This window comes from Vitis vinifera, chromosome 16, assembly GCF_030704535.1.
Source record: "Vitis vinifera cultivar Pinot Noir 40024 chromosome 16, ASM3070453v1".
NCBI lineage: Eukaryota > Viridiplantae > Streptophyta > Magnoliopsida > Vitales > Vitaceae > Vitis > Vitis vinifera.
This window is the reverse complement of record NC_081820.1, coordinates 5,036,653-5,055,128: the sequence shown is the minus strand read 5'-3', so window position 1 is coordinate 5,055,128 and position 18,476 is coordinate 5,036,653. Positions and strand designations below refer to the sequence as shown.

The 18,476-nt window shown below is 32.3% G+C and overlaps 2 protein-coding genes across 2 annotated transcripts; one reads left to right on the top strand and one right to left on the bottom strand.

The window, feature by feature from the left end:
- The first annotated feature begins 6,890 nt into the window (after nucleotides 1–6,890).
- Nucleotides 6,891–7,475, top strand: LOC104882040 (uncharacterized). The gene is made up of 2 exons (XM_010663941.3): nucleotides 6,891–7,253; nucleotides 7,344–7,475. The coding sequence occupies exons 1-2, from the start codon at nucleotides 6,917–6,919 to the stop codon at nucleotides 7,358–7,360; spliced, it is 354 nt and encodes a 117-aa protein (XP_010662243.2). The 5' UTR covers nucleotides 6,891–6,916; the 3' UTR covers nucleotides 7,361–7,475.
- Nucleotides 7,476–9,140: 1,665 nt separating this feature from the next.
- Nucleotides 9,141–13,980, bottom strand: LOC132252723 (uncharacterized). Its single transcript, XM_059733809.1, has 2 exons — nucleotides 12,978–13,980; nucleotides 9,141–9,366 (listed from the first exon to the last, which is right to left on the bottom strand). Exons 1-2 carry the CDS (start codon nucleotides 13,969–13,971, stop codon nucleotides 9,350–9,352), a joined length of 1,011 nt encoding a protein of 336 aa, XP_059589792.1. The 5' UTR covers nucleotides 13,972–13,980; the 3' UTR covers nucleotides 9,141–9,349.
- Nucleotides 13,981–18,476: the final 4,496 nt, after the last annotated feature.

Below are 18,476 nucleotides of genomic sequence, written 5' to 3'. Positions count from 1 at the left end.
TTCAATATCCTCCCATCAGTCGATTAAATCAAGTATTATCTTCAACTTCTTAAACACATCCACTTTTAGTAGCTTTGTAAAAATATTGGTGATTTGATTTTTTGATCTACAAAACTCAAGCTTGATTTCACTATTTAGCATGAGTTCACTAATATATATATATATATATATATATATATATATATATATATATAGTGAAACTTGATGCTTATAGATTTGCTTCTATCATGAAATATCAAATTCCTTATCAATGCAATAGCAAACTTATTATCACACAAGATCTTAATTTGTAGGATTTTTTAATTTATGTCCAACTCAACAAACATCCTATAAAGCCAAATTGCTTGGCATGATGTGAATGTCATTGCCATGTGTTAAGATTTTACAGTTGATAATGCTACAACTTGTTGCTTCTTTGATGATCGCAAGAATGTTCATGTTTAAAAAAAAAAAAAAACACCTAGCAGTACTCTTTATAATCTCTACATCACCTCCCCAATGATTATTTGTGTAACCCACTAAATTGAAGTTAGTTGAGTAAGAGTATAAAATTTCATGATCATGAGTACTATTTACTTACCTCAAACTTCACTCTACTATTTGCAATTATGAATGATATGGTTTTTCCATAAATCGATAATAATTCCTACTTTATAAACAATATCTAATCTAGTAGAAGTAAAATAATGAAGACTTCCTACTATCCCCTTGAAATATGAGATTTAATAATTCTGCAATGGCTTACTTTTTCATCTTTAATCACTCTACAATAGGAGTACGAATTGTTGATGATGATGATTCCATCTTAATTGTTTTATAATGTCTATGGCATAGTTTTTTTTTTTTTGAGAAGAAGATACCATCAAATGTTTGTTGAATTTCAATTCTAAGAAAATATGACACTAATCCTTAATCTATCATCTCAAATTGTTGTATATGCCTTTATGAAATCTTGACAATTTCTTGTAAAAATTAAATCATTCATATAAAGACATAAATCAATTACACCAATATTAGAATTTGATTTGATGTAAAGTGTTTGCTTAAAAGGACACTTTGAATAATCATGCTTCAATAAGTATGTATCAATCCACATGTACTAAGCATGTAGTGCCTACTTTAACCCTTACGATTCTTTTTTATGTTTATAAACTTATTTCTCTTTTCATTCCTTAATATATCTTAGTGGTTGTTTAATAAAAACTTCTTCTTCAAGTACACTATTAAGAAAAAGGTGACTTATCAATTTGGTGAATTTTTCACATTTTCATAACTGTAAGGGCAATTGTCATGTGAATGGTATCTAGCTTGGCAACTAGTGTAAAAACTTTAAAATAATCAATACATAGTTTTTGTTTGTAACCTTTTGTCACCAACCTTACCTTAAATCAATTAACTTTACTATCAAATTCATAGTTTGTATTGTAACTCATTTAATGCCTATTAGCTTCTTTCCAATTGGTAGAGTAGTTAGCTCCCATGTATTGTTTTTCTCTATTGGTTGAATTTTTATTACTTTAATCCACTTCTCATCACTTGCTACTTCTTCATATGAAATTAGATCACAATATGCAAACAAACAAAAGTTAACTAAAGCTTGATTGGTAATTTCATTTAAAGTGATTTGTTATGACCAAGAGATTTTACCTTACTAGGATCACATACATCTATATGCATCAATTCTAAAGATTCTTTAGCTCTTTTGAATCTTACAACTAGAAAAAAAATCCCTATGTTAGTTCTTTAGGAGACAACCTTCATTGACACAATCTAGAACATCACTAAGTGGTAATTTTGTTACCATATTCTTATACACTAATAGCTTTAACCTACAAAAATTAAGATGACCAAAGTGAAAATGTCAAAGCCCATTGTCATCTTCTATTGTTGCCTTTAAATTAAATAAAATTTCTATTTGAAGAAACATAGAAAACATCCTATTCTTTGTCATATGTACTTTTGCAATCATCTTCTTATTTTTACGACTAAGAATGTAAACACCATTTGATATATTAATGCTATGCCTTTTTCCTATTAATTGTCCTATGCTTAACAAATTTGAAGAAAAGATTTGGAATAAAAAATACATTTGTTATACTAATATTAGTACCATCTTTAGAATGTATTTTAATATCACCTTTGCTTATGATTGAGACTTTGAATTTATTTCCAAAATGAATTTCTCCTTTGACTTATTCATCAAAGTGTAAAAACAATTCCTTTTGACAACCAAATTAGTAATATTAGTATTATTGGGCATGACCACAACCTCTACGACCTTGTTACCACCATAACCTCTTGTAGATGCTTTACTCTATAAGCTTGCTCCAAATTAGTAAAGTTGATTCTCTTATTCATTCCTTGTTCATGTTAACGCAATGAATTCATCAACCCTTCAACTATGAGAAATATATCCTTTTCTTCTTCAATCACTAAAACATATTTGAATTTCACACTTAAAGATCGCATGACTTTCGCTACTGATTCGACTCATGGTAGCTTAGCTTTAAAGGCGTATCAACAAAATTTATACCTTGAATACTATTACTAAAGTAGCCAAGCTACTATAGCATAGTGGTTCTAGGATCGTTCACTGGGAAGGGTTTTCGCAAACACAAGTGATATTCAAATTAGGAAAATAGGTGATTTTCTTATGGATGTTAGCTTTAAAAGAAGATGTAGATGTTTTAGAAAGATTTAAACCAATCTAAGCTAACATTAAAGACTAAAATGAAAAGGTGTAAAAACAAGTTTCTCAAAGATAGGATAGCTATGCTCTAGCTCTTATGCAAGTTGGAAATCTTAGGATAGGCTCCTCGCGTTGGGGTTGCAACTATGGTGATGCTTGCTTCCCGAACCGGTATGGATTTAGCAAATCAAGTTTTAATCCTTTAAAATGGCAAAACAGATGGTAGTGAATTTCATCAATGGTTATTCACCTTAGACTTCCTTTGAATGGCTCGTAAGAGATAACTAATGGTCTAAAGCCAAAAGCTTACCAAATATTGGCAACTCAAAGTCATTCCAGGTGATAAACTCACCTTTCAATGGCCATTGAAATTGGTTCTAATGGATTAATGCAAAACTTGGAATTGAAAACCTCACCTTCCAATAGCTCGTAGGAGATAACTAATGGATAGAAATCCAAAAGCTTATCGAGTATTGGCCGTTGGAAGTTGTCAAAAGGAAATAAAAACCAAACTTTGCATTAATGAACCATTAATGAAAAACGACTACCTTACCTTCCGGGTGCGAGAAATTTCCATGGGATTGCATCCAAGCCATCACATAACATCCATACTTTGAGAAACTAAAAGTTTTAGCCAATCATCCTTTGAGGAAAAACCCTCAAAGGCTGTTTGGCTACTAAGAAAATGGAAACGGGAGAGCTCTGTAAATATTCTAAGTGTAAAACATAATATGTATTCTATATCTATGTATCAATATATCAATATTTGTTACAACGGATGCAAGGAGATATATATAGAGAAGTTTTTCCAACCTTCCTAGCTAATAAATATTATGATTGGTGGATTACAAGGAGAAGAATGGAAATTTATACAAAAATATCCAAAAGAAAAGATCTCGTGTGGAGTCGGCAGAAACAGGGGAAAATTCGCACCACGCAAGGGGGTGTGCGAATTTGGAAGGTGTTGTGCGAAATTTTCGCACAAGCCTAGAGCAGTTGTCTTCCAAAGGCCATATCTTCCTCATTTCAGCTCCAAATTGTACACGGTTTGAAGCGTTGGATTCTTGACTTCCTGAGCTTTGAAATGGTATATAGCATGTAGAAAATGGACTTCGGGAAGTGCTCCAAAAGTGCCAAAGAAGACTGCAGCTGCTGTCCTCTGTTTTCCTCTTTGCTTCTTTTTGCTTCTCTTTGCTTCTCTTTGCTTCTCTTTGCTTCTCTTTGGTTTTCTCCTTTTGTTGGCTTGCTTTGGTGTAGCTAAAAGCTTGCTTTAACTTGTCCAAGTAGCTCCTCCATCATTTGGCATGCTTGAATTGATTCATAAGCTGATATAAACATGTAAACTTGCCACAAAATGGTTAAAACCAATTACTAAGGACCTTAATGAATTAATTGGGTTAAATGAATATGATTACTACACAAAGGTGCTTAAAACCATTATAATTAGGTCTACAAAATAACACTTTTTGGTAGTAATCAGCTACTATTCTTTGGTCATCAAGCTTCTCACTTTAACTTGCATTTAGTTTACAATGGTATGTACTTGGTGAAAATAATTTGAGATTGATTTAGAATTATTCATCCCAAGAGACTCGAATTCACCTTTTAATGTTTGCAATTTCATTCAAATAATCTTTGTAGAGTAACCTATGCCTTTTTTGCTATTTTTGTCTTTGAGATTTTCTCAAATATGAATTCATTTACTGCTTAGAATATTGCATATGATGCTTTCTAATCTTTTTTTCAAGTTTCTTTTCACAAATCTTTCTATTCCTTTGATAATGCCTTGAATTCTTTTGAATTGGTCAATATTTACTAGATCCCATAAATCCGAAGATATAAACAATACACATATTTGAATGCACTAATTATCTAAATGCATAGTCCCCAGTATTCTAGCTTTGCACCTTCCTTGATCAACTTGACTTTGATACCACTTATTGGAATCCACATGAATGGTTGTTGACAATAGTCCTCCTCTCCCCCGCTTTTACATAATAACAAACCATTATTTGTAATAGACTAATAATACTTGCTCTATCACTCCACTTCATAATTAGTCTAGGACTCTTAGTTAACATAAGGAACTTGAACAAATAATAATTCCCAATGTTTCTCAAATTCTAAAATTCTTCTAACTTGACTTTAAGTAGGATTACAGATTTCAACAATCACATTAATGAATCTTATTAAAGACGTCCATTTCCTACAAATTTGTGGGACAACACAAATTAAGAGTTCATAAGTTTCCTTTTCTCCTTGGTTTTTAGCTACAACTTGATTGCTCTAACCTATATAATGAGCTAGAAATTTGATTATTCTTGATAGGTTTTGGAATTGGTATATAAAGGTTTGTTTGGAACATGCTTTTCAAAAAAGAATTTATTCTTTAGAACATAAAAGCTATTTTCTCAATTAAAAAACACATTTAACAAATTTTTTTATGACGACAATATTTTAAAATTTTGTTAAAAAACAAGTTACTTTTTAAAACAAAGATGTCTTTTGAAATTATTTATAGTATACATTTTGAAAAGCAATTGAAAATATGAATATTAATGCTGAGAAGTTTTATATTGTATATAAAATCCACATTAATTTTATATAGAATAAATTAAGAAAACTATTTTTCATATTTAAGTTCTTAAATAGAATCATGTTTCTTATAATAAATTAAACTATTCATAAAAAATGGTTATCAAAAACTAACTTTTGAGAACTATTTTTAAAAATGACCTCCAATAGACTCTCAAACTCTTAAGAGAAACGCATCATCTAGACCTTGATCAACTTGATTCAAACAGTTTTGTATCTATGATTTCTTCATGTTCCTCATTGCCATGATGCAAAGTTTGAGGAATGAGAGAATTCACCGATTAGGTCATAGATAGTACCGACAAAGTGGGAATTTGGGTTGCAAGGAGAACATTTTGTAGGATAAAAGAAGGAAAAAAAAATAAAAATCAAAGCTAGTTTCTCCAACGGGGCTTACTAAATTGTTTTAAGTCAATGGGTGAGCAAGGGTGTCTCTGACGCTCTGCCTTGACCATTTCACCATCTCTATGATGAATTATGGCAGGATCATTCATGGGGTTGGTCTCAAAACTTGGGGCTCTTCACTGTTGGGCCTAATTCACTGCAGTTATTTGATGATCAGCTCGTATTACCAAGAGACCCACTTTTAGCTTATGTTTTGGTTTTGGAAAAAATTGATGGAAAATATGAGAAAACATAGAAAAGAAAAAAATAAAGAAAAATAAAAATATATTTGAAGTTAATATATTATTTTTATATATTACTTTAAATTAATTTAATTTATTTTAACTTTTGTTTTACATAAATATTAAATAATTTGAAATTGTACAAAACTCTAAGTAAATTTTAATTAAAGATAGAAATATAAGGAATTTTTAACTTTATTTATTTATTTATATATATATTTTTCCTTATTATATTTATTTTTAAATTTTATATTTATGATATTGCATGCTAATATTAGATTTGATTATTGTTGAATCACCGATACAATCAATAAACTAGATTTCAATAATATTTTTGGTTCAATAATTAATTTGGTTCTAATTTTGAAAACTATGGAACGGCTCTACAAAGATAAAGTAAAACTGCTCTACCTAAGATGGATTGAATCCTGAACATTTTATTGATTCCAGGTTTTGGTGTGCGTACTAAAAGAACACTGCAAGATTTTCCAAACAATATTATAGCCGGCCAAATTATTTAATACATAATGTATGATAATATTAGAAAAAAGAAAATGTCGATCTCAGTGAGACCAAAACATGAGAACGTCCCCGTCAGAAACCCCTGGGAAAGTCACATGCATGCAGCTGAGTTGGGTCCCATAGAGGGATTGGCGTGAATTTTGGGAGATGGTAACTAAAGCCCAACACCTAGAGACAAATTAATTCCAAGTTCTTCATAGTCATCATGAAAGTGACATTGTCTCCATTGTTGACTGACTTCCAACCAATGCATGTGAAATTAGAATAATAATTTACTTTATACAGTCATATGGATATGAGTCTGTACCCGCAGCTTAAACCCAACAACCTCTGGTTTGAACACCACCCGGGAGGCCATAGACTTTCTGCGCGAAGTAATGGACACGGCAAGTAGAAAATCCACTTGGGCCCCATCTCATTTCTATATATTGGAGCGGCTCCTCCGAAGTGTTATGTGCTAATTGTAGAGAAAAAGGAAAAAAAAATGGTGAGAAGCATGAGGGGGGCAGTGGTGGTGGCGGTGGTGGTGGCTGTATTGGTGGTATGCGGTTGGGAGAATGTTCAGATGGCAAGTGCGGACACGAGTCCCAGCCAGTGCAAAGAGGAGAGGAACCTTCTGGTTAACGCTTGCAGGCCAGTGATCTACGGGCGCAGCCCATCTGCGGACTGCTGCCAGCGCGTTCGAGTGAGCCATGTGGAGTGTGTGTGCCCCTACGTCACTCCCAAGACCGCCGCCATCATTGGGGTCATTGGTGTTGACAACGTGGTTAAGAAAATTGAAGGGTGTGGAAGGACAGTGCCTCGCAAATTCAAGTGTGGGAGTAAGTTACTTCTCTACAGCTTTTATTTTATTTTATTTTTCATATTTTGGAGGCCATTGATGACTGATTGATGATGATTGGTTTCTGCAGGTATCACCACTCCATGAGGAAGACACCCTACTCGGCTTCGTATGAATCACGTTTTAAGTTTTAAGTCCTATTATATATGTTCATGTACTTTGTACAATGGGGTGTAATTTTTCTCATGTTTGAGATTTCATCATCTCCTTGTGTTATGTGGGAGCTAGAAACCTCCAATAACTCTGTCACGCCCCAAGACCCACTCCAAGAGCGTGACGGTCATTTCACACCTCAAACCCGAAGGCTTAAAGTATAATCTGACCTAAACAATCATATTGTAACTGGATGTTACCAATTACCAAATATCTGTTCAGAGTAGCGGAACAAAATCTAAAATCCTCAAAATTCAATTTCCAAATAACTTCCAAATACCAAAAAAAATCCAAATGAACATAACTAATAGTTAAACAAAATCCAACATAAAATCCTAAGTCAAATCCTAATGATGACCATTCTTCAGCCTAGCTATCACTCCTCACCCGAACTAAGAGTACCTGAAAATTTTCAACAATTGGGAATGAGCTCACAGCCCAATAAGGAATATTAATGCAATTCATGGATCAAATATTTTCATTTCAAATAGGGATATCAAATTTTATTTTTTTTTTCATCAAATATCAGAGTTTCAAAAATACCAATATATTCAAAATTCAACCAACCAATTTCATATCAAATTCAAATACTTTCACATCAGATTCAATCAAATCCATTCAATTTTTTCATTACTCTGGTTATCAAATATCAAATGCCCAGTTAGGTGGGACTTTTCAAATGGTGGCTAGCCTCAAATTGTTCCTAGTGGACGGAACCAAACACTACTAGTACTAGTAACCTCTAACCAAACCCCTAGAGGCTGGGGTCCAAATCAATTACATTCCCACCATGAAATGTAAAGGTCAACTATTATATCCCGTTGACAGGACCGAATAATCAACTATTATATCCCGTTGACAAGGGCCAAATAAACCAGAGTGATATTTTTGTTCGAGTATTCAAATTTACACAACATAATATCTCCATATTTTGTGTCATAAGTAAAACAAAATATTCAAACATATTATTTAGTGCAAAACAATTTGATCCATGCATGGTAACAAAATATCATTTTATTTTCCACAATTCAAAATAACATATAAAATAATTTAATTTTATAAATATTACATTAACTTCCCTTACCTCAAAAGAAGTCCTTGAAAGCTTGGGAGAAGAATAATTCTGAAAAAAATATAATTTACTCTTCACCTAATATAACATAAGAGAAACAATTATTACTATTTATCTATAATTTAACTAATCTATTCCTTATTTAAATAAAACTAATAAATTCCCAATTTATTTCTAATAACACACTACTAATTTAATTAAATTACAATTTTATTTCATTATAAAACTCTATATATATATATATATATTTGCTAAATCTATTATTACTATTATCTTAATTATAAATCTAAAATTAAATATTATTATTTTAATTAATCAATTCAAAAGCCACCCAACCATTCCTCTACACACCAAAAAGTTCCTCATCTCGGGTACACACCAAAAAGCAAGTTTTTTTTTTTTTTTTTTTTGCCTAATGGTTCATTATATATATATATACAAAAGCCTCCATCCATAGCACTCTCACGCCCCACCTGGATTTTTTTATTTTTTTTTTTTTTTTGCCATGCTTCCAGTAGCACAGTACGCGTACGCCCCCATTATTATTATTATTTTTTTTTATAATAAAATTGACCCTAACCTAAAATCGAAACCTTCCAAGAATTTTTTTTTTTTTTCTAATAAAACTAAGATCTCCCAAATTCCAATACTAAAATCAAAATATTAAATTTTCACTATTTGATATTAAAACGAATTAAAAAAATAATCTAACCCTAATCTAGATTTGGGGTTTTCCAAAAAAAATATATCTAATGTGTTTGAAATTAATCAATGAATCTAAAATATTAAACTAGGGGTTAGAATCTTACCTATAGAGATCTGTTCTTCAACCCTGAAATCTGACTCCAACCTTACGTTCTCTGGAATTCTGTGAACAGGAACTCTATTCAGAAAAGAAGGGAAAGAATAAAATTTCTAATTTATACCTAGGGTATTTATTCGTAAAATTACACTTTTACCCCTCTTCCATTTTATTAAATTAATTAATTAACTAATTAAATTATTAATAACAATTTCCTAAATTACCCTTAAAAGAAATGCCTGGGCGTTACATCCTCCCCTCCTTAATAAAAGTTTAGTCCTCTAAACTTGACATACCTGAGTCTTAGAATAACTGAGGATGCTTTTCTCTCATCTCTTCTTCTAACTCCCAAGTGGCCTCTCGGATACTATGATTGCTCCACTGGACCTTTACCAACTTGACAACAGCATGTCGTAGTACCTTATCCATCACATCCACAATTTGAACGGGTACCTCTTCATAGGTCAAGTCCTCAAAAATTTGAATAGGCTCCAACTCCACAACATGAGAAGGATCATAAATATACTTCCTTAGAGTCGAAACATGAAACACATTATGAACCTTAGACAAGCTTGGGGGCAAGGCTAATTTATATGCCAAAGTGCCTACTTTTTCTAATATTTCAAACGGACCCACAAAACGAGGACTAAGTTTTCCTTTTCTCCCAAATCTCATCACAGACTTCATAAGTGAAACTTTCAAGAACACATGATCACCCACCTCAAACTCCAAATCTCGCCTACGATGATCAGCATAACTCTTATGTCTACTTTGAGTTGCTTTTAATCTTTCTTTAATCAAAGCAACTTTTTCAACAGTCAACAGCACAAGTTCAGGGCCCAAAAGTTTCCTTTCTCCAACATCATTCCAACAAATAGGAGATCGACATTTCCTACCATACAATGCCTCAAAAGGTGCCATCCCAATGCTAGCTTGAAAACTATTGTTATAGGCAAACTCTACTAAAGGTAAATGATCATCCCAATTACCTTGCAGGTCCAAAATACAAGCTCTCAACAAGTCTTCCAAAACCTGAATTACCCTTTCTGATTGGCCATCAGTTTGAGGATGGAAAGCAGTACTAAAACTCAACTTAGTGCCCAAAGCTTTTTGTAGACTATGCCAAAATCTAGAAGTGAAACGAGGATCTCTGTCAGACACTATAGAAACTGGTACTCCATGCATTCTCACAATCTCCTTCACATAAAGAGAAGCTAAACGATCTAAGAAAAAGTTGACTTTCATAGGCAAAAAGTGAGCAGACTTTGTCAACCGATCAACAATCACCCAAATAGCATTATTACCCCCTAAGGTTCTTGGCAATCCTATCACAAAATCCATGGTAATATGCTCCCACTTCCACTCAGGAATAGCAAGTGGCTGCAAAGACCCTGCTGGTCGCTGATGTTCAGCCTTCACCTGTTGACACACTAAACACTGAGCCACAAATTGTGCAATATCACGCTTCATACCTGACCACCAATAGTTTTGCCTCAAATCCTTGTACATCTTTGTCCCTCCTGGGTGGATTGTAAACTTGGAACAATGAGCTTCCTCTAAAAGCTCCCTCCTTAAGTCTTCATCATTTGGGACACAAAGTCTAGTCCCAAATCTCAAGATCTCATCATCTGACAAAACAAAATCAGGTTTACTGCCCCTCTTAACTTCCTCTATAACTTGCACTAATCGAGAATCATTCTTTTGTAGGGTCTTAATTCTCCCAACTAAGTCTGGTTGTACTCTGAAATTTGCTACAAGTGCTCCTAAGCCCATAACTTGAAAGTGGACTTGTAAACTCCTCAACTCTTCAAGTAACTGCCTTTGACAGCCTCTAATAGCTGCTAGAGAACCAACTGACTTCCTACTCAAGGCATCAGCTACAACATTCGCCTTCCCAGGATGATACTGAATAATACAATCATAGTCCTTAAGTAGTTCGATCCACCTCCTCTGTCTCATGTTCAATTCCTTTTGGGAAAATAAATACTTCAAACTCTTATGATCTGTGAATATCTCACAAGTTTCACCAAACAGAAAATGTCTCCAGATCTTAAGTGCAAAAACCACAGCAGCTAACTCCAAATCATGAGTAGGGTAATTCCTTTCATAAGGCTTCAACTGTCTAGAAGCATAAGCTACAACTCTTCCATGCTGCATAAGAACACAACCCAAACCCTGATGAGAGGCATCACTATACACCACAAATCCTCCTGAACCTGAAGGGATAGTCAAAATAGGAGCTGACACTAATCTATTCTTCAACTCTTGGAAGCTACATTCACAATCATCAGACCACTCAAACTTAACTCCCTTCTGTGTCAACTTAGTTAAAGGTAGGGCAATCTTAGAGAACCCTTCTATAAACCGCCTATAGTAACCAGCAAGTCCCAAGAAACTTCGAATCTCAGTCACAGTACTAGGTCTTCTCCAATTAGCTACAGCATCTACCTTGCCAGGGTCAACTGAGATGCCATCATTGCTTACCACATGCCCAAGGAAAGAAATTCGGTCTAACCAAAACTCACACTTCTTCAGTTTAGCATACAACTGCTTATTTCTGAGGGTTTGTAATACAATACTCAAATGGCTCTCATGCTCCTCTCTACTTCTTGAGTATACCAAGATGTCATCTATAAAAACCACCACAAACTGATCTAAATAGGGTTTGAATACCCTATTCATCAAGTCCATAAAAGCAGCAGGTGCATTAGTCAAACCAAAAGGCATAACAAGAAACTCATAGTGCCCATACCTAGTTCGAAAAGCAGTATTGGGTACATCTTCCCCTCTAACCCTCAACTGGTGATAACCCGATCGAAGATCTATCTTAGAGAACACACAAGCACCTTGTAGCTGATCAAACAAATCATCAATCCGAGGAAGGGGATACTTATTCCTCACTGTCACCTTATTCAACTCCCTATAGTCAATGCAAAGTCTCATTGAGCCATCCTTCTTTTTCACAAATAGAACAGGAGCTCCCCAAGGTGAAACACTAGGCCTGATAAAACCCTTGTCTAATAACTCCTGAAGCTGAACTTTCAACTCCTTAAGCTCCACAGGTGCCATCCTGTATGGGGCCTTAGACATAGGACCTGTTCCTGGTACCAGATCGATGGTGAACTCCACCTCTCTCTCTGGTAGCAAGCCAGGCAAATCCTCTGGAAAGACATCAGGATACTCCCTTACTATGGGTATGTCTTCCAACTTCAAATCACTTTCATTACTCATCACACTCGCCAAAAATCCTTGGCAACCCTTCTTGAGCAAGCTACTAGCTCGCAAGGCTGAGATCATACGCAGTGGTCTGTCCACATGCTTCCCTTCAAAGCTAAACTTAGGCTGACCAGGAAGACTAAACGTCACCCTTTTCTCAAAACAATTAACAGAGGCATGGTAGGAAGCTAACCAATCCATCCCTAAAATCACATCAAAATCCTGAAGGTCAAGGAGTACTAAATCAACTGGCATTTCCCTATAACCAATCATCACAATACAATTTCTAAGCATTCTACTAGCCACAACAGAATCTCCCATAGGAGTAGCAACAATCAAATCAAAGTCCATGCTAGCAACAGGCAAACCCAACAAACCAGCAAAAGATACTGAAACAAAAGAGTGTGTTGATCCAGGATCAATCAAGACTCTAGCAAATAAGGTGTGGATTCGGAGAGTACCTGTCACCACATCAGAAGTGGCCTGAGCATCTCGATGAGTCATAGCAAACACCCGTCCTTGGGCTTTGGGTTTCTGTTTATCCTCCTTATTTTCCTCTTTAGGCTTCCCAGTGATGAACTTCCTATTCTCTGGACAATCTCTGATCAAATGTCCTTGCTTCCCACAACCAAAGCAAGCTCCAGTCTCTCTATAGCATGGCCTACCCCCATGCTTCTTACCACAAGTAGGACAAGCCCCATCTAAATTCTGCGCTGCCTTCCCTTTATTCTGATTTCTTCTCGATGTAGACCTTCGCTGTGCTTGATTACCATGAGCACCATCACTCCTATTTCGCTTCCTTTGCTGTTCCCTATACTGATGAAGCTCCTCATTATCTTTCTCTGCTATAAGGGCTCTGTCAACAACCTCTGAATAGACACCAAGCTTCAAAATAGATATCTTGTTCTTCAAATAAGGCTTCAATCCATCCTGAAACTTTAATGCCTTTTCCTCCTCTGTAGCAATCAACTGTGGGGAAAAACGTGATAACTCTGTAAATTTGGCCTCATACTGAGCCACAGTCATATCCCCCTGTTCCAAACGAATAAACTCTCCCACCTTCTGCCGCCTAACACTGTCAGGGAAATACTTCTTATAGAAAGCCTCCCTAAATTGTCTCCATGTTATGGGTCCCTGATCCTCCAAAAGTCTCCTAGTCATACGCCACCAATGATCTGCCTCTTTATCTAACATAAAAGCTGCATAAGAGGCTTTTTGCTCCTCAGAGCAATCTATGACACCAAAGAATTTCTCCATCTTAAGGATCCAAGCCTCTGCCTCTGTGGGATCTGTAGCACCAGAAAAGTAAGGAGGACCCAATTTCTTGAAGTCATCAAAAGAGCTACCCTTATAAGATGAAGACTGTCCCTGAACATTAGTCCCAACAGCTCGAGCTTGGCGTTCAACTAAACCAGCTAGTGTCCCAAGATACCTATAGATCCCTTCTGCACTCATGGGAGGCAAACCCTCAATTGGAGGTACATCATCATTAGCCTGACTGTTTTGGGAAGATGCAGGTCTCCTTGGTGGCATGGTGTCCTATAAAGCAATAGGTGTAACTAAATTAGTCACTAAGAAGTCAAATAAACAAATCAGAATTGTAAGGAATAAAAGGAATCAGACTAGATGAAGTTGAAACTTAAACTAATACGTCACTCATCTATTCCCAAAGGTACACTAAACAAGTTCCCATCAAGATCACAACCTAGTGCTCTGATACCACTCTGTCACGCCCCAAGACCCACTCCAAGGGCGTGACGGTCATTTCACACCTCAAACCCGAAGGCTTAAAGTATAATCTGACCTAAACAATCAGTAACTGGATGTTACCAATTACCAAATATCTGTTCAGAGTAGCGGAACAAAATCTAAAATCCTCAAAATTCAATTTCCAAATAACTTCCAAATACCAAAAAAAATCCAAATGAACATAACTAATAGTTAAACAAAATCCAACATAAAATCCTAAGTCAAATCCTAATGATGACCATTCTTCAGCCTAGCCATCACTCCTCACCCGAACTAAGAGTACCTGAAAATTTTCAACAATTGGGAATGAGCTCACAGCCCAATAAGGAATATTAATGCAATTCATGGATCAAATATTTTCATTTCAAATAGGGATATCAAATTTTATTTTTTTTTTCATCAAATATCAGAGTTTCAAAAATACCAATATATTCAAAATTCAACCAACCAATTTCATATCAAATTCAAATACTTTCACATCAGATTCAATCAAATCCATTCAATTTTTTCATTACTCTGGTTATCAAATATCAAATGCCCAGTTAGGTGGGACTTTTCAAATGGTGGCTAGCCTCAAATTGTTCCTGGTGGACGGAACCAAACACTACTAGTACTAGTAACCTCTAACCAAACCCCTAGAGGCTGGGGTCCAAATCAATTACATTCCCACCATGAAATGTAAAGGTCAACTATTATATCCCGTTGACAGGGCCGAATAATCAACTATTATATCCCGTTGACAAGGGCCAAATAAACCAGAGTGATATTTTTGTTCGAGTATTCAAATTTACACAACATAATATCTCCGTATTTTGTGTCATAAGTAAAACAAAATATTCAAACATATTATTTAGTGCAAAACAATTTGATCCATGCATGGTAACAAAATATCATTTTATTTTCCACAATTCAAAATAACATATAAAATAATTTAATTTTATAAATATTATATTAACTTCCCTTACCTCAAAAGAAGTCCTTGAAAGCTTGGGAGAAGAATAATTCTGAAAAAAATATAATTTACTCTTCACCTAATATAACATAAGAGAAACAATTATTACTATTTATCTATAATTTAACTAATCTATTCCTTATTTAAATAAAACTAATAAATTCCCAATTTATTTCTAATAACACACTACTAATTTAATTAAATTACAATTTTATTTCATTATAAAACTCTATATATATATATATATATATATATATTTTCTAAATCTATTATTACTATTATCTTAATTATAAATCTAAAATTAAATATTATTATTTTAATTAATCAATTCAAAAGCCACCCAACCATTCCTCTACACACCAAAAAGTTCCTCATCTCGGGTACACACCAAAAAGCAAGTTTTTTTTTTTTTTTTTTTTTTTTTTTTTGCCATGCTTCCAGTAGCACAGTACGCGTACGCCCCCATTATTATTATTATTATTTTTTTATAATAAAATTGACCCTAACCTAAAATCGAAACCTTCCAAGAATTTTTTTTTTTTTCTAATAAAACTAAGATCTCCCAAATTCCAATACTAAAATCAAAATATTAAATTTTCACTATTTGATATTAAAACGAATTAAAAAAATAATCTAACCCTAATCTAGATTTGGGGTTTTCCAAAAAAAATATATCTAATGTGTTTGAAATTAATCAATGAATCTAAAATATTAAACTAGGGGTTAGAATCTTACCTATAGAGATCTGTTCTTCAACCCTGAAATCTGACTCCAACCTTACGTTCTCTGGAATTCTGCGAACAGGAACTCTATTCAGAAAAGAAGGGAAAAAATAAAATTTCTAATTTATACCTAGGGTATTTATTCGTAAAATTACACTTTTACCCCTCTTCCACTTTATTAAATTAATTAATTAACTAATTAAATTATTAATAACAATTTCCTAAATTACCCTTAAAAGAAATGCCTGGGCGTTACAACTCCACTATCAATAAAACAAGAGAACGATTTCAATATATTGCTAGCCTGTGGATATAGTATGGTTTGAACTTTCGTGAAATATTGGTGAAATATCACTTATCTAGGAGAATCGACATGATATTTCATGAAAGTGTCGATTTTTCAGCAAAATTTTAAAAATATCACCGAAATATCGACATTTATCAGTTTTTTTTTAAACCTATTTTAAAAGAAAATTTCCAATTATTTTGAGAAATCAACATGGATGAACTTTGGGTAACGTGGGTAACTCCAAATTTTTTGTGCCGTGAACTCGGGCCAAAAGGCTTGGGTTGAACGCCGGGCCAAATCCACCTTTGTTAATATATGTTAACCAACATAAATATGTTAAAGTTCATTATTAAAAAAATTAATTAATTAATTCTAATTGCTTTATTTTAAATTTTATTTAATTGATTAATAAAAGTATAAAAAACCATTATAATAATTTTCTTAACAAGACTTTTTTTATATCATTTATATGATAATTAAATATAAAAATATAAACATTAAAAAAAATCATATATGTATAAGTTATAGTTTTAATATTAAACGTATCATCATTTATTTCATTAATTCTATTTTAAAAAATTACTATCACTTTATTCTTAAATTTTTTATATTTATGTTTTTAATTTTATTTAATTTTGAATATTTTTATTTTAAAATATTAAAAATATAAATTTATTCAAAAAATTACTAAAATATAAAAATAATAATAATAAAGTTATAATATTTCATAAATTAAAATTAATTTGATAAGATAAATTATTAATATAATTTTTAGTAATTTAATTATTAAATAAATTAATGTCAATAGAAAAAAGTTATCACCGTAAGTAATAAAATTTTAGAGATTAAATCTCAAATAAAATATTTTATATAAATCTTAAAAAGGCTTTATTTTTTTTATTTAAATTGAAATAAAACACATTTTAATAAAAGTAGTTTTTAATTTTTAAAATAAACGAATATAAATATACTAAAGGAATTTGAGATAATTTTTTCTAAAAAAATTTGAAAAATATTATCTTTAACTATACTTACATCAATTATATTTATAAAATAACTTTAACTATAACATGTTTTCTTACTTATTTTATCATTTAAAGTTTTTCTAATTATTTTAATAAATTTTAAATAATTTCTGTTTTACTGATATTTTTATTAAAATATTCACTGATATTTTATCAATATATTTATAAAATTCAAATATCAATATATCTATATTTTTTATAATTTCTATATTTATCGATATTTTTATCCTTATATAATACAATCGTTAATGTGTTAAGCAATACGGGGAAAGTACAAGACATCACATTAATTGAAAACATTGGTTTGTCACGCACGTGGCCCCAATGGTCCTCTTGTCACTACCATATTAAATGTGAGTTGACCATATCATTATTATATTAACCCAACAACCTCTACTGAACAAGTAAAATATCGAAATTTACGAAAATATTTATACTTAAATTTTAGGGAAATATAAAAAATATTGATAAAAATTTAAAAAATTTATATCCATAAAAAGTTTAAGAAAAAATAAAAGTAATAATTTATATATTAAAGTTGTTTTACTAAAAAAAAACAAATTACATGAATACATTTGATAAAAAAAAGAGATGATTTATGTAATTATTTTTTTGTTTAAAAATGTTTATGACTTATTTATTAGTTCAAATTTATATACATTTGTTTAATTATAAAATTATTCATTATAAAAGTAATTATGATGTTTTTATATCATGAGATAATTAAATTTAATTGATTTATTAGAATTTTATTTTTATTGTAAATAAGTGGTGAATGACCACATTGAATAAAGTATTGAAGTTCATTTGTGAACTTCCATTTGTTCATCTTAAAGATGAGTAATGGGAGTTCATATGGTGAAAGCATATAAAAGGCTTCTCATGCCTTGTGTAAGGATCATTCCCTGAGTAAGAAAGTCATTTGATATTCTTTCACTCATTCTCTCATTCTCTCCTCTAATTTTTTATTTATTTTTTTACAATTTATATTTCGTTAGTTTATTTTTTGTTTTATAACACATTATCAACATGAATTGCTCTGAATGTAATTCTCGTATCTTAAACTTGAGGTTGTTTGTATAGAATAAATTTTAAATATTTATATTACTATTGATTTTGTTCATTTAAATTATGTTATATATTATTAGAAGTTATAAGCAAATTATTTGGTTTTTATTATAATCAAAAGTTATACTAATGTTATCAATTTATTGTAACCGATT

Bases quoted from the DNA above. Each gene is read 5' to 3' on its own strand.
- LOC132252723 (XM_059733809.1), bottom strand. From the start codon at position 13,971: ATGAGTGCAGAAGGGATCTATAGGTATCTTGGGACACTAGCTGGTTTA.
- LOC104882040 (XM_010663941.3), top strand. From the start codon at position 6,917: ATGGTGAGAAGCATGAGGGGGGCAGTGGTGGTGGCGGTGGTGGTGGCT.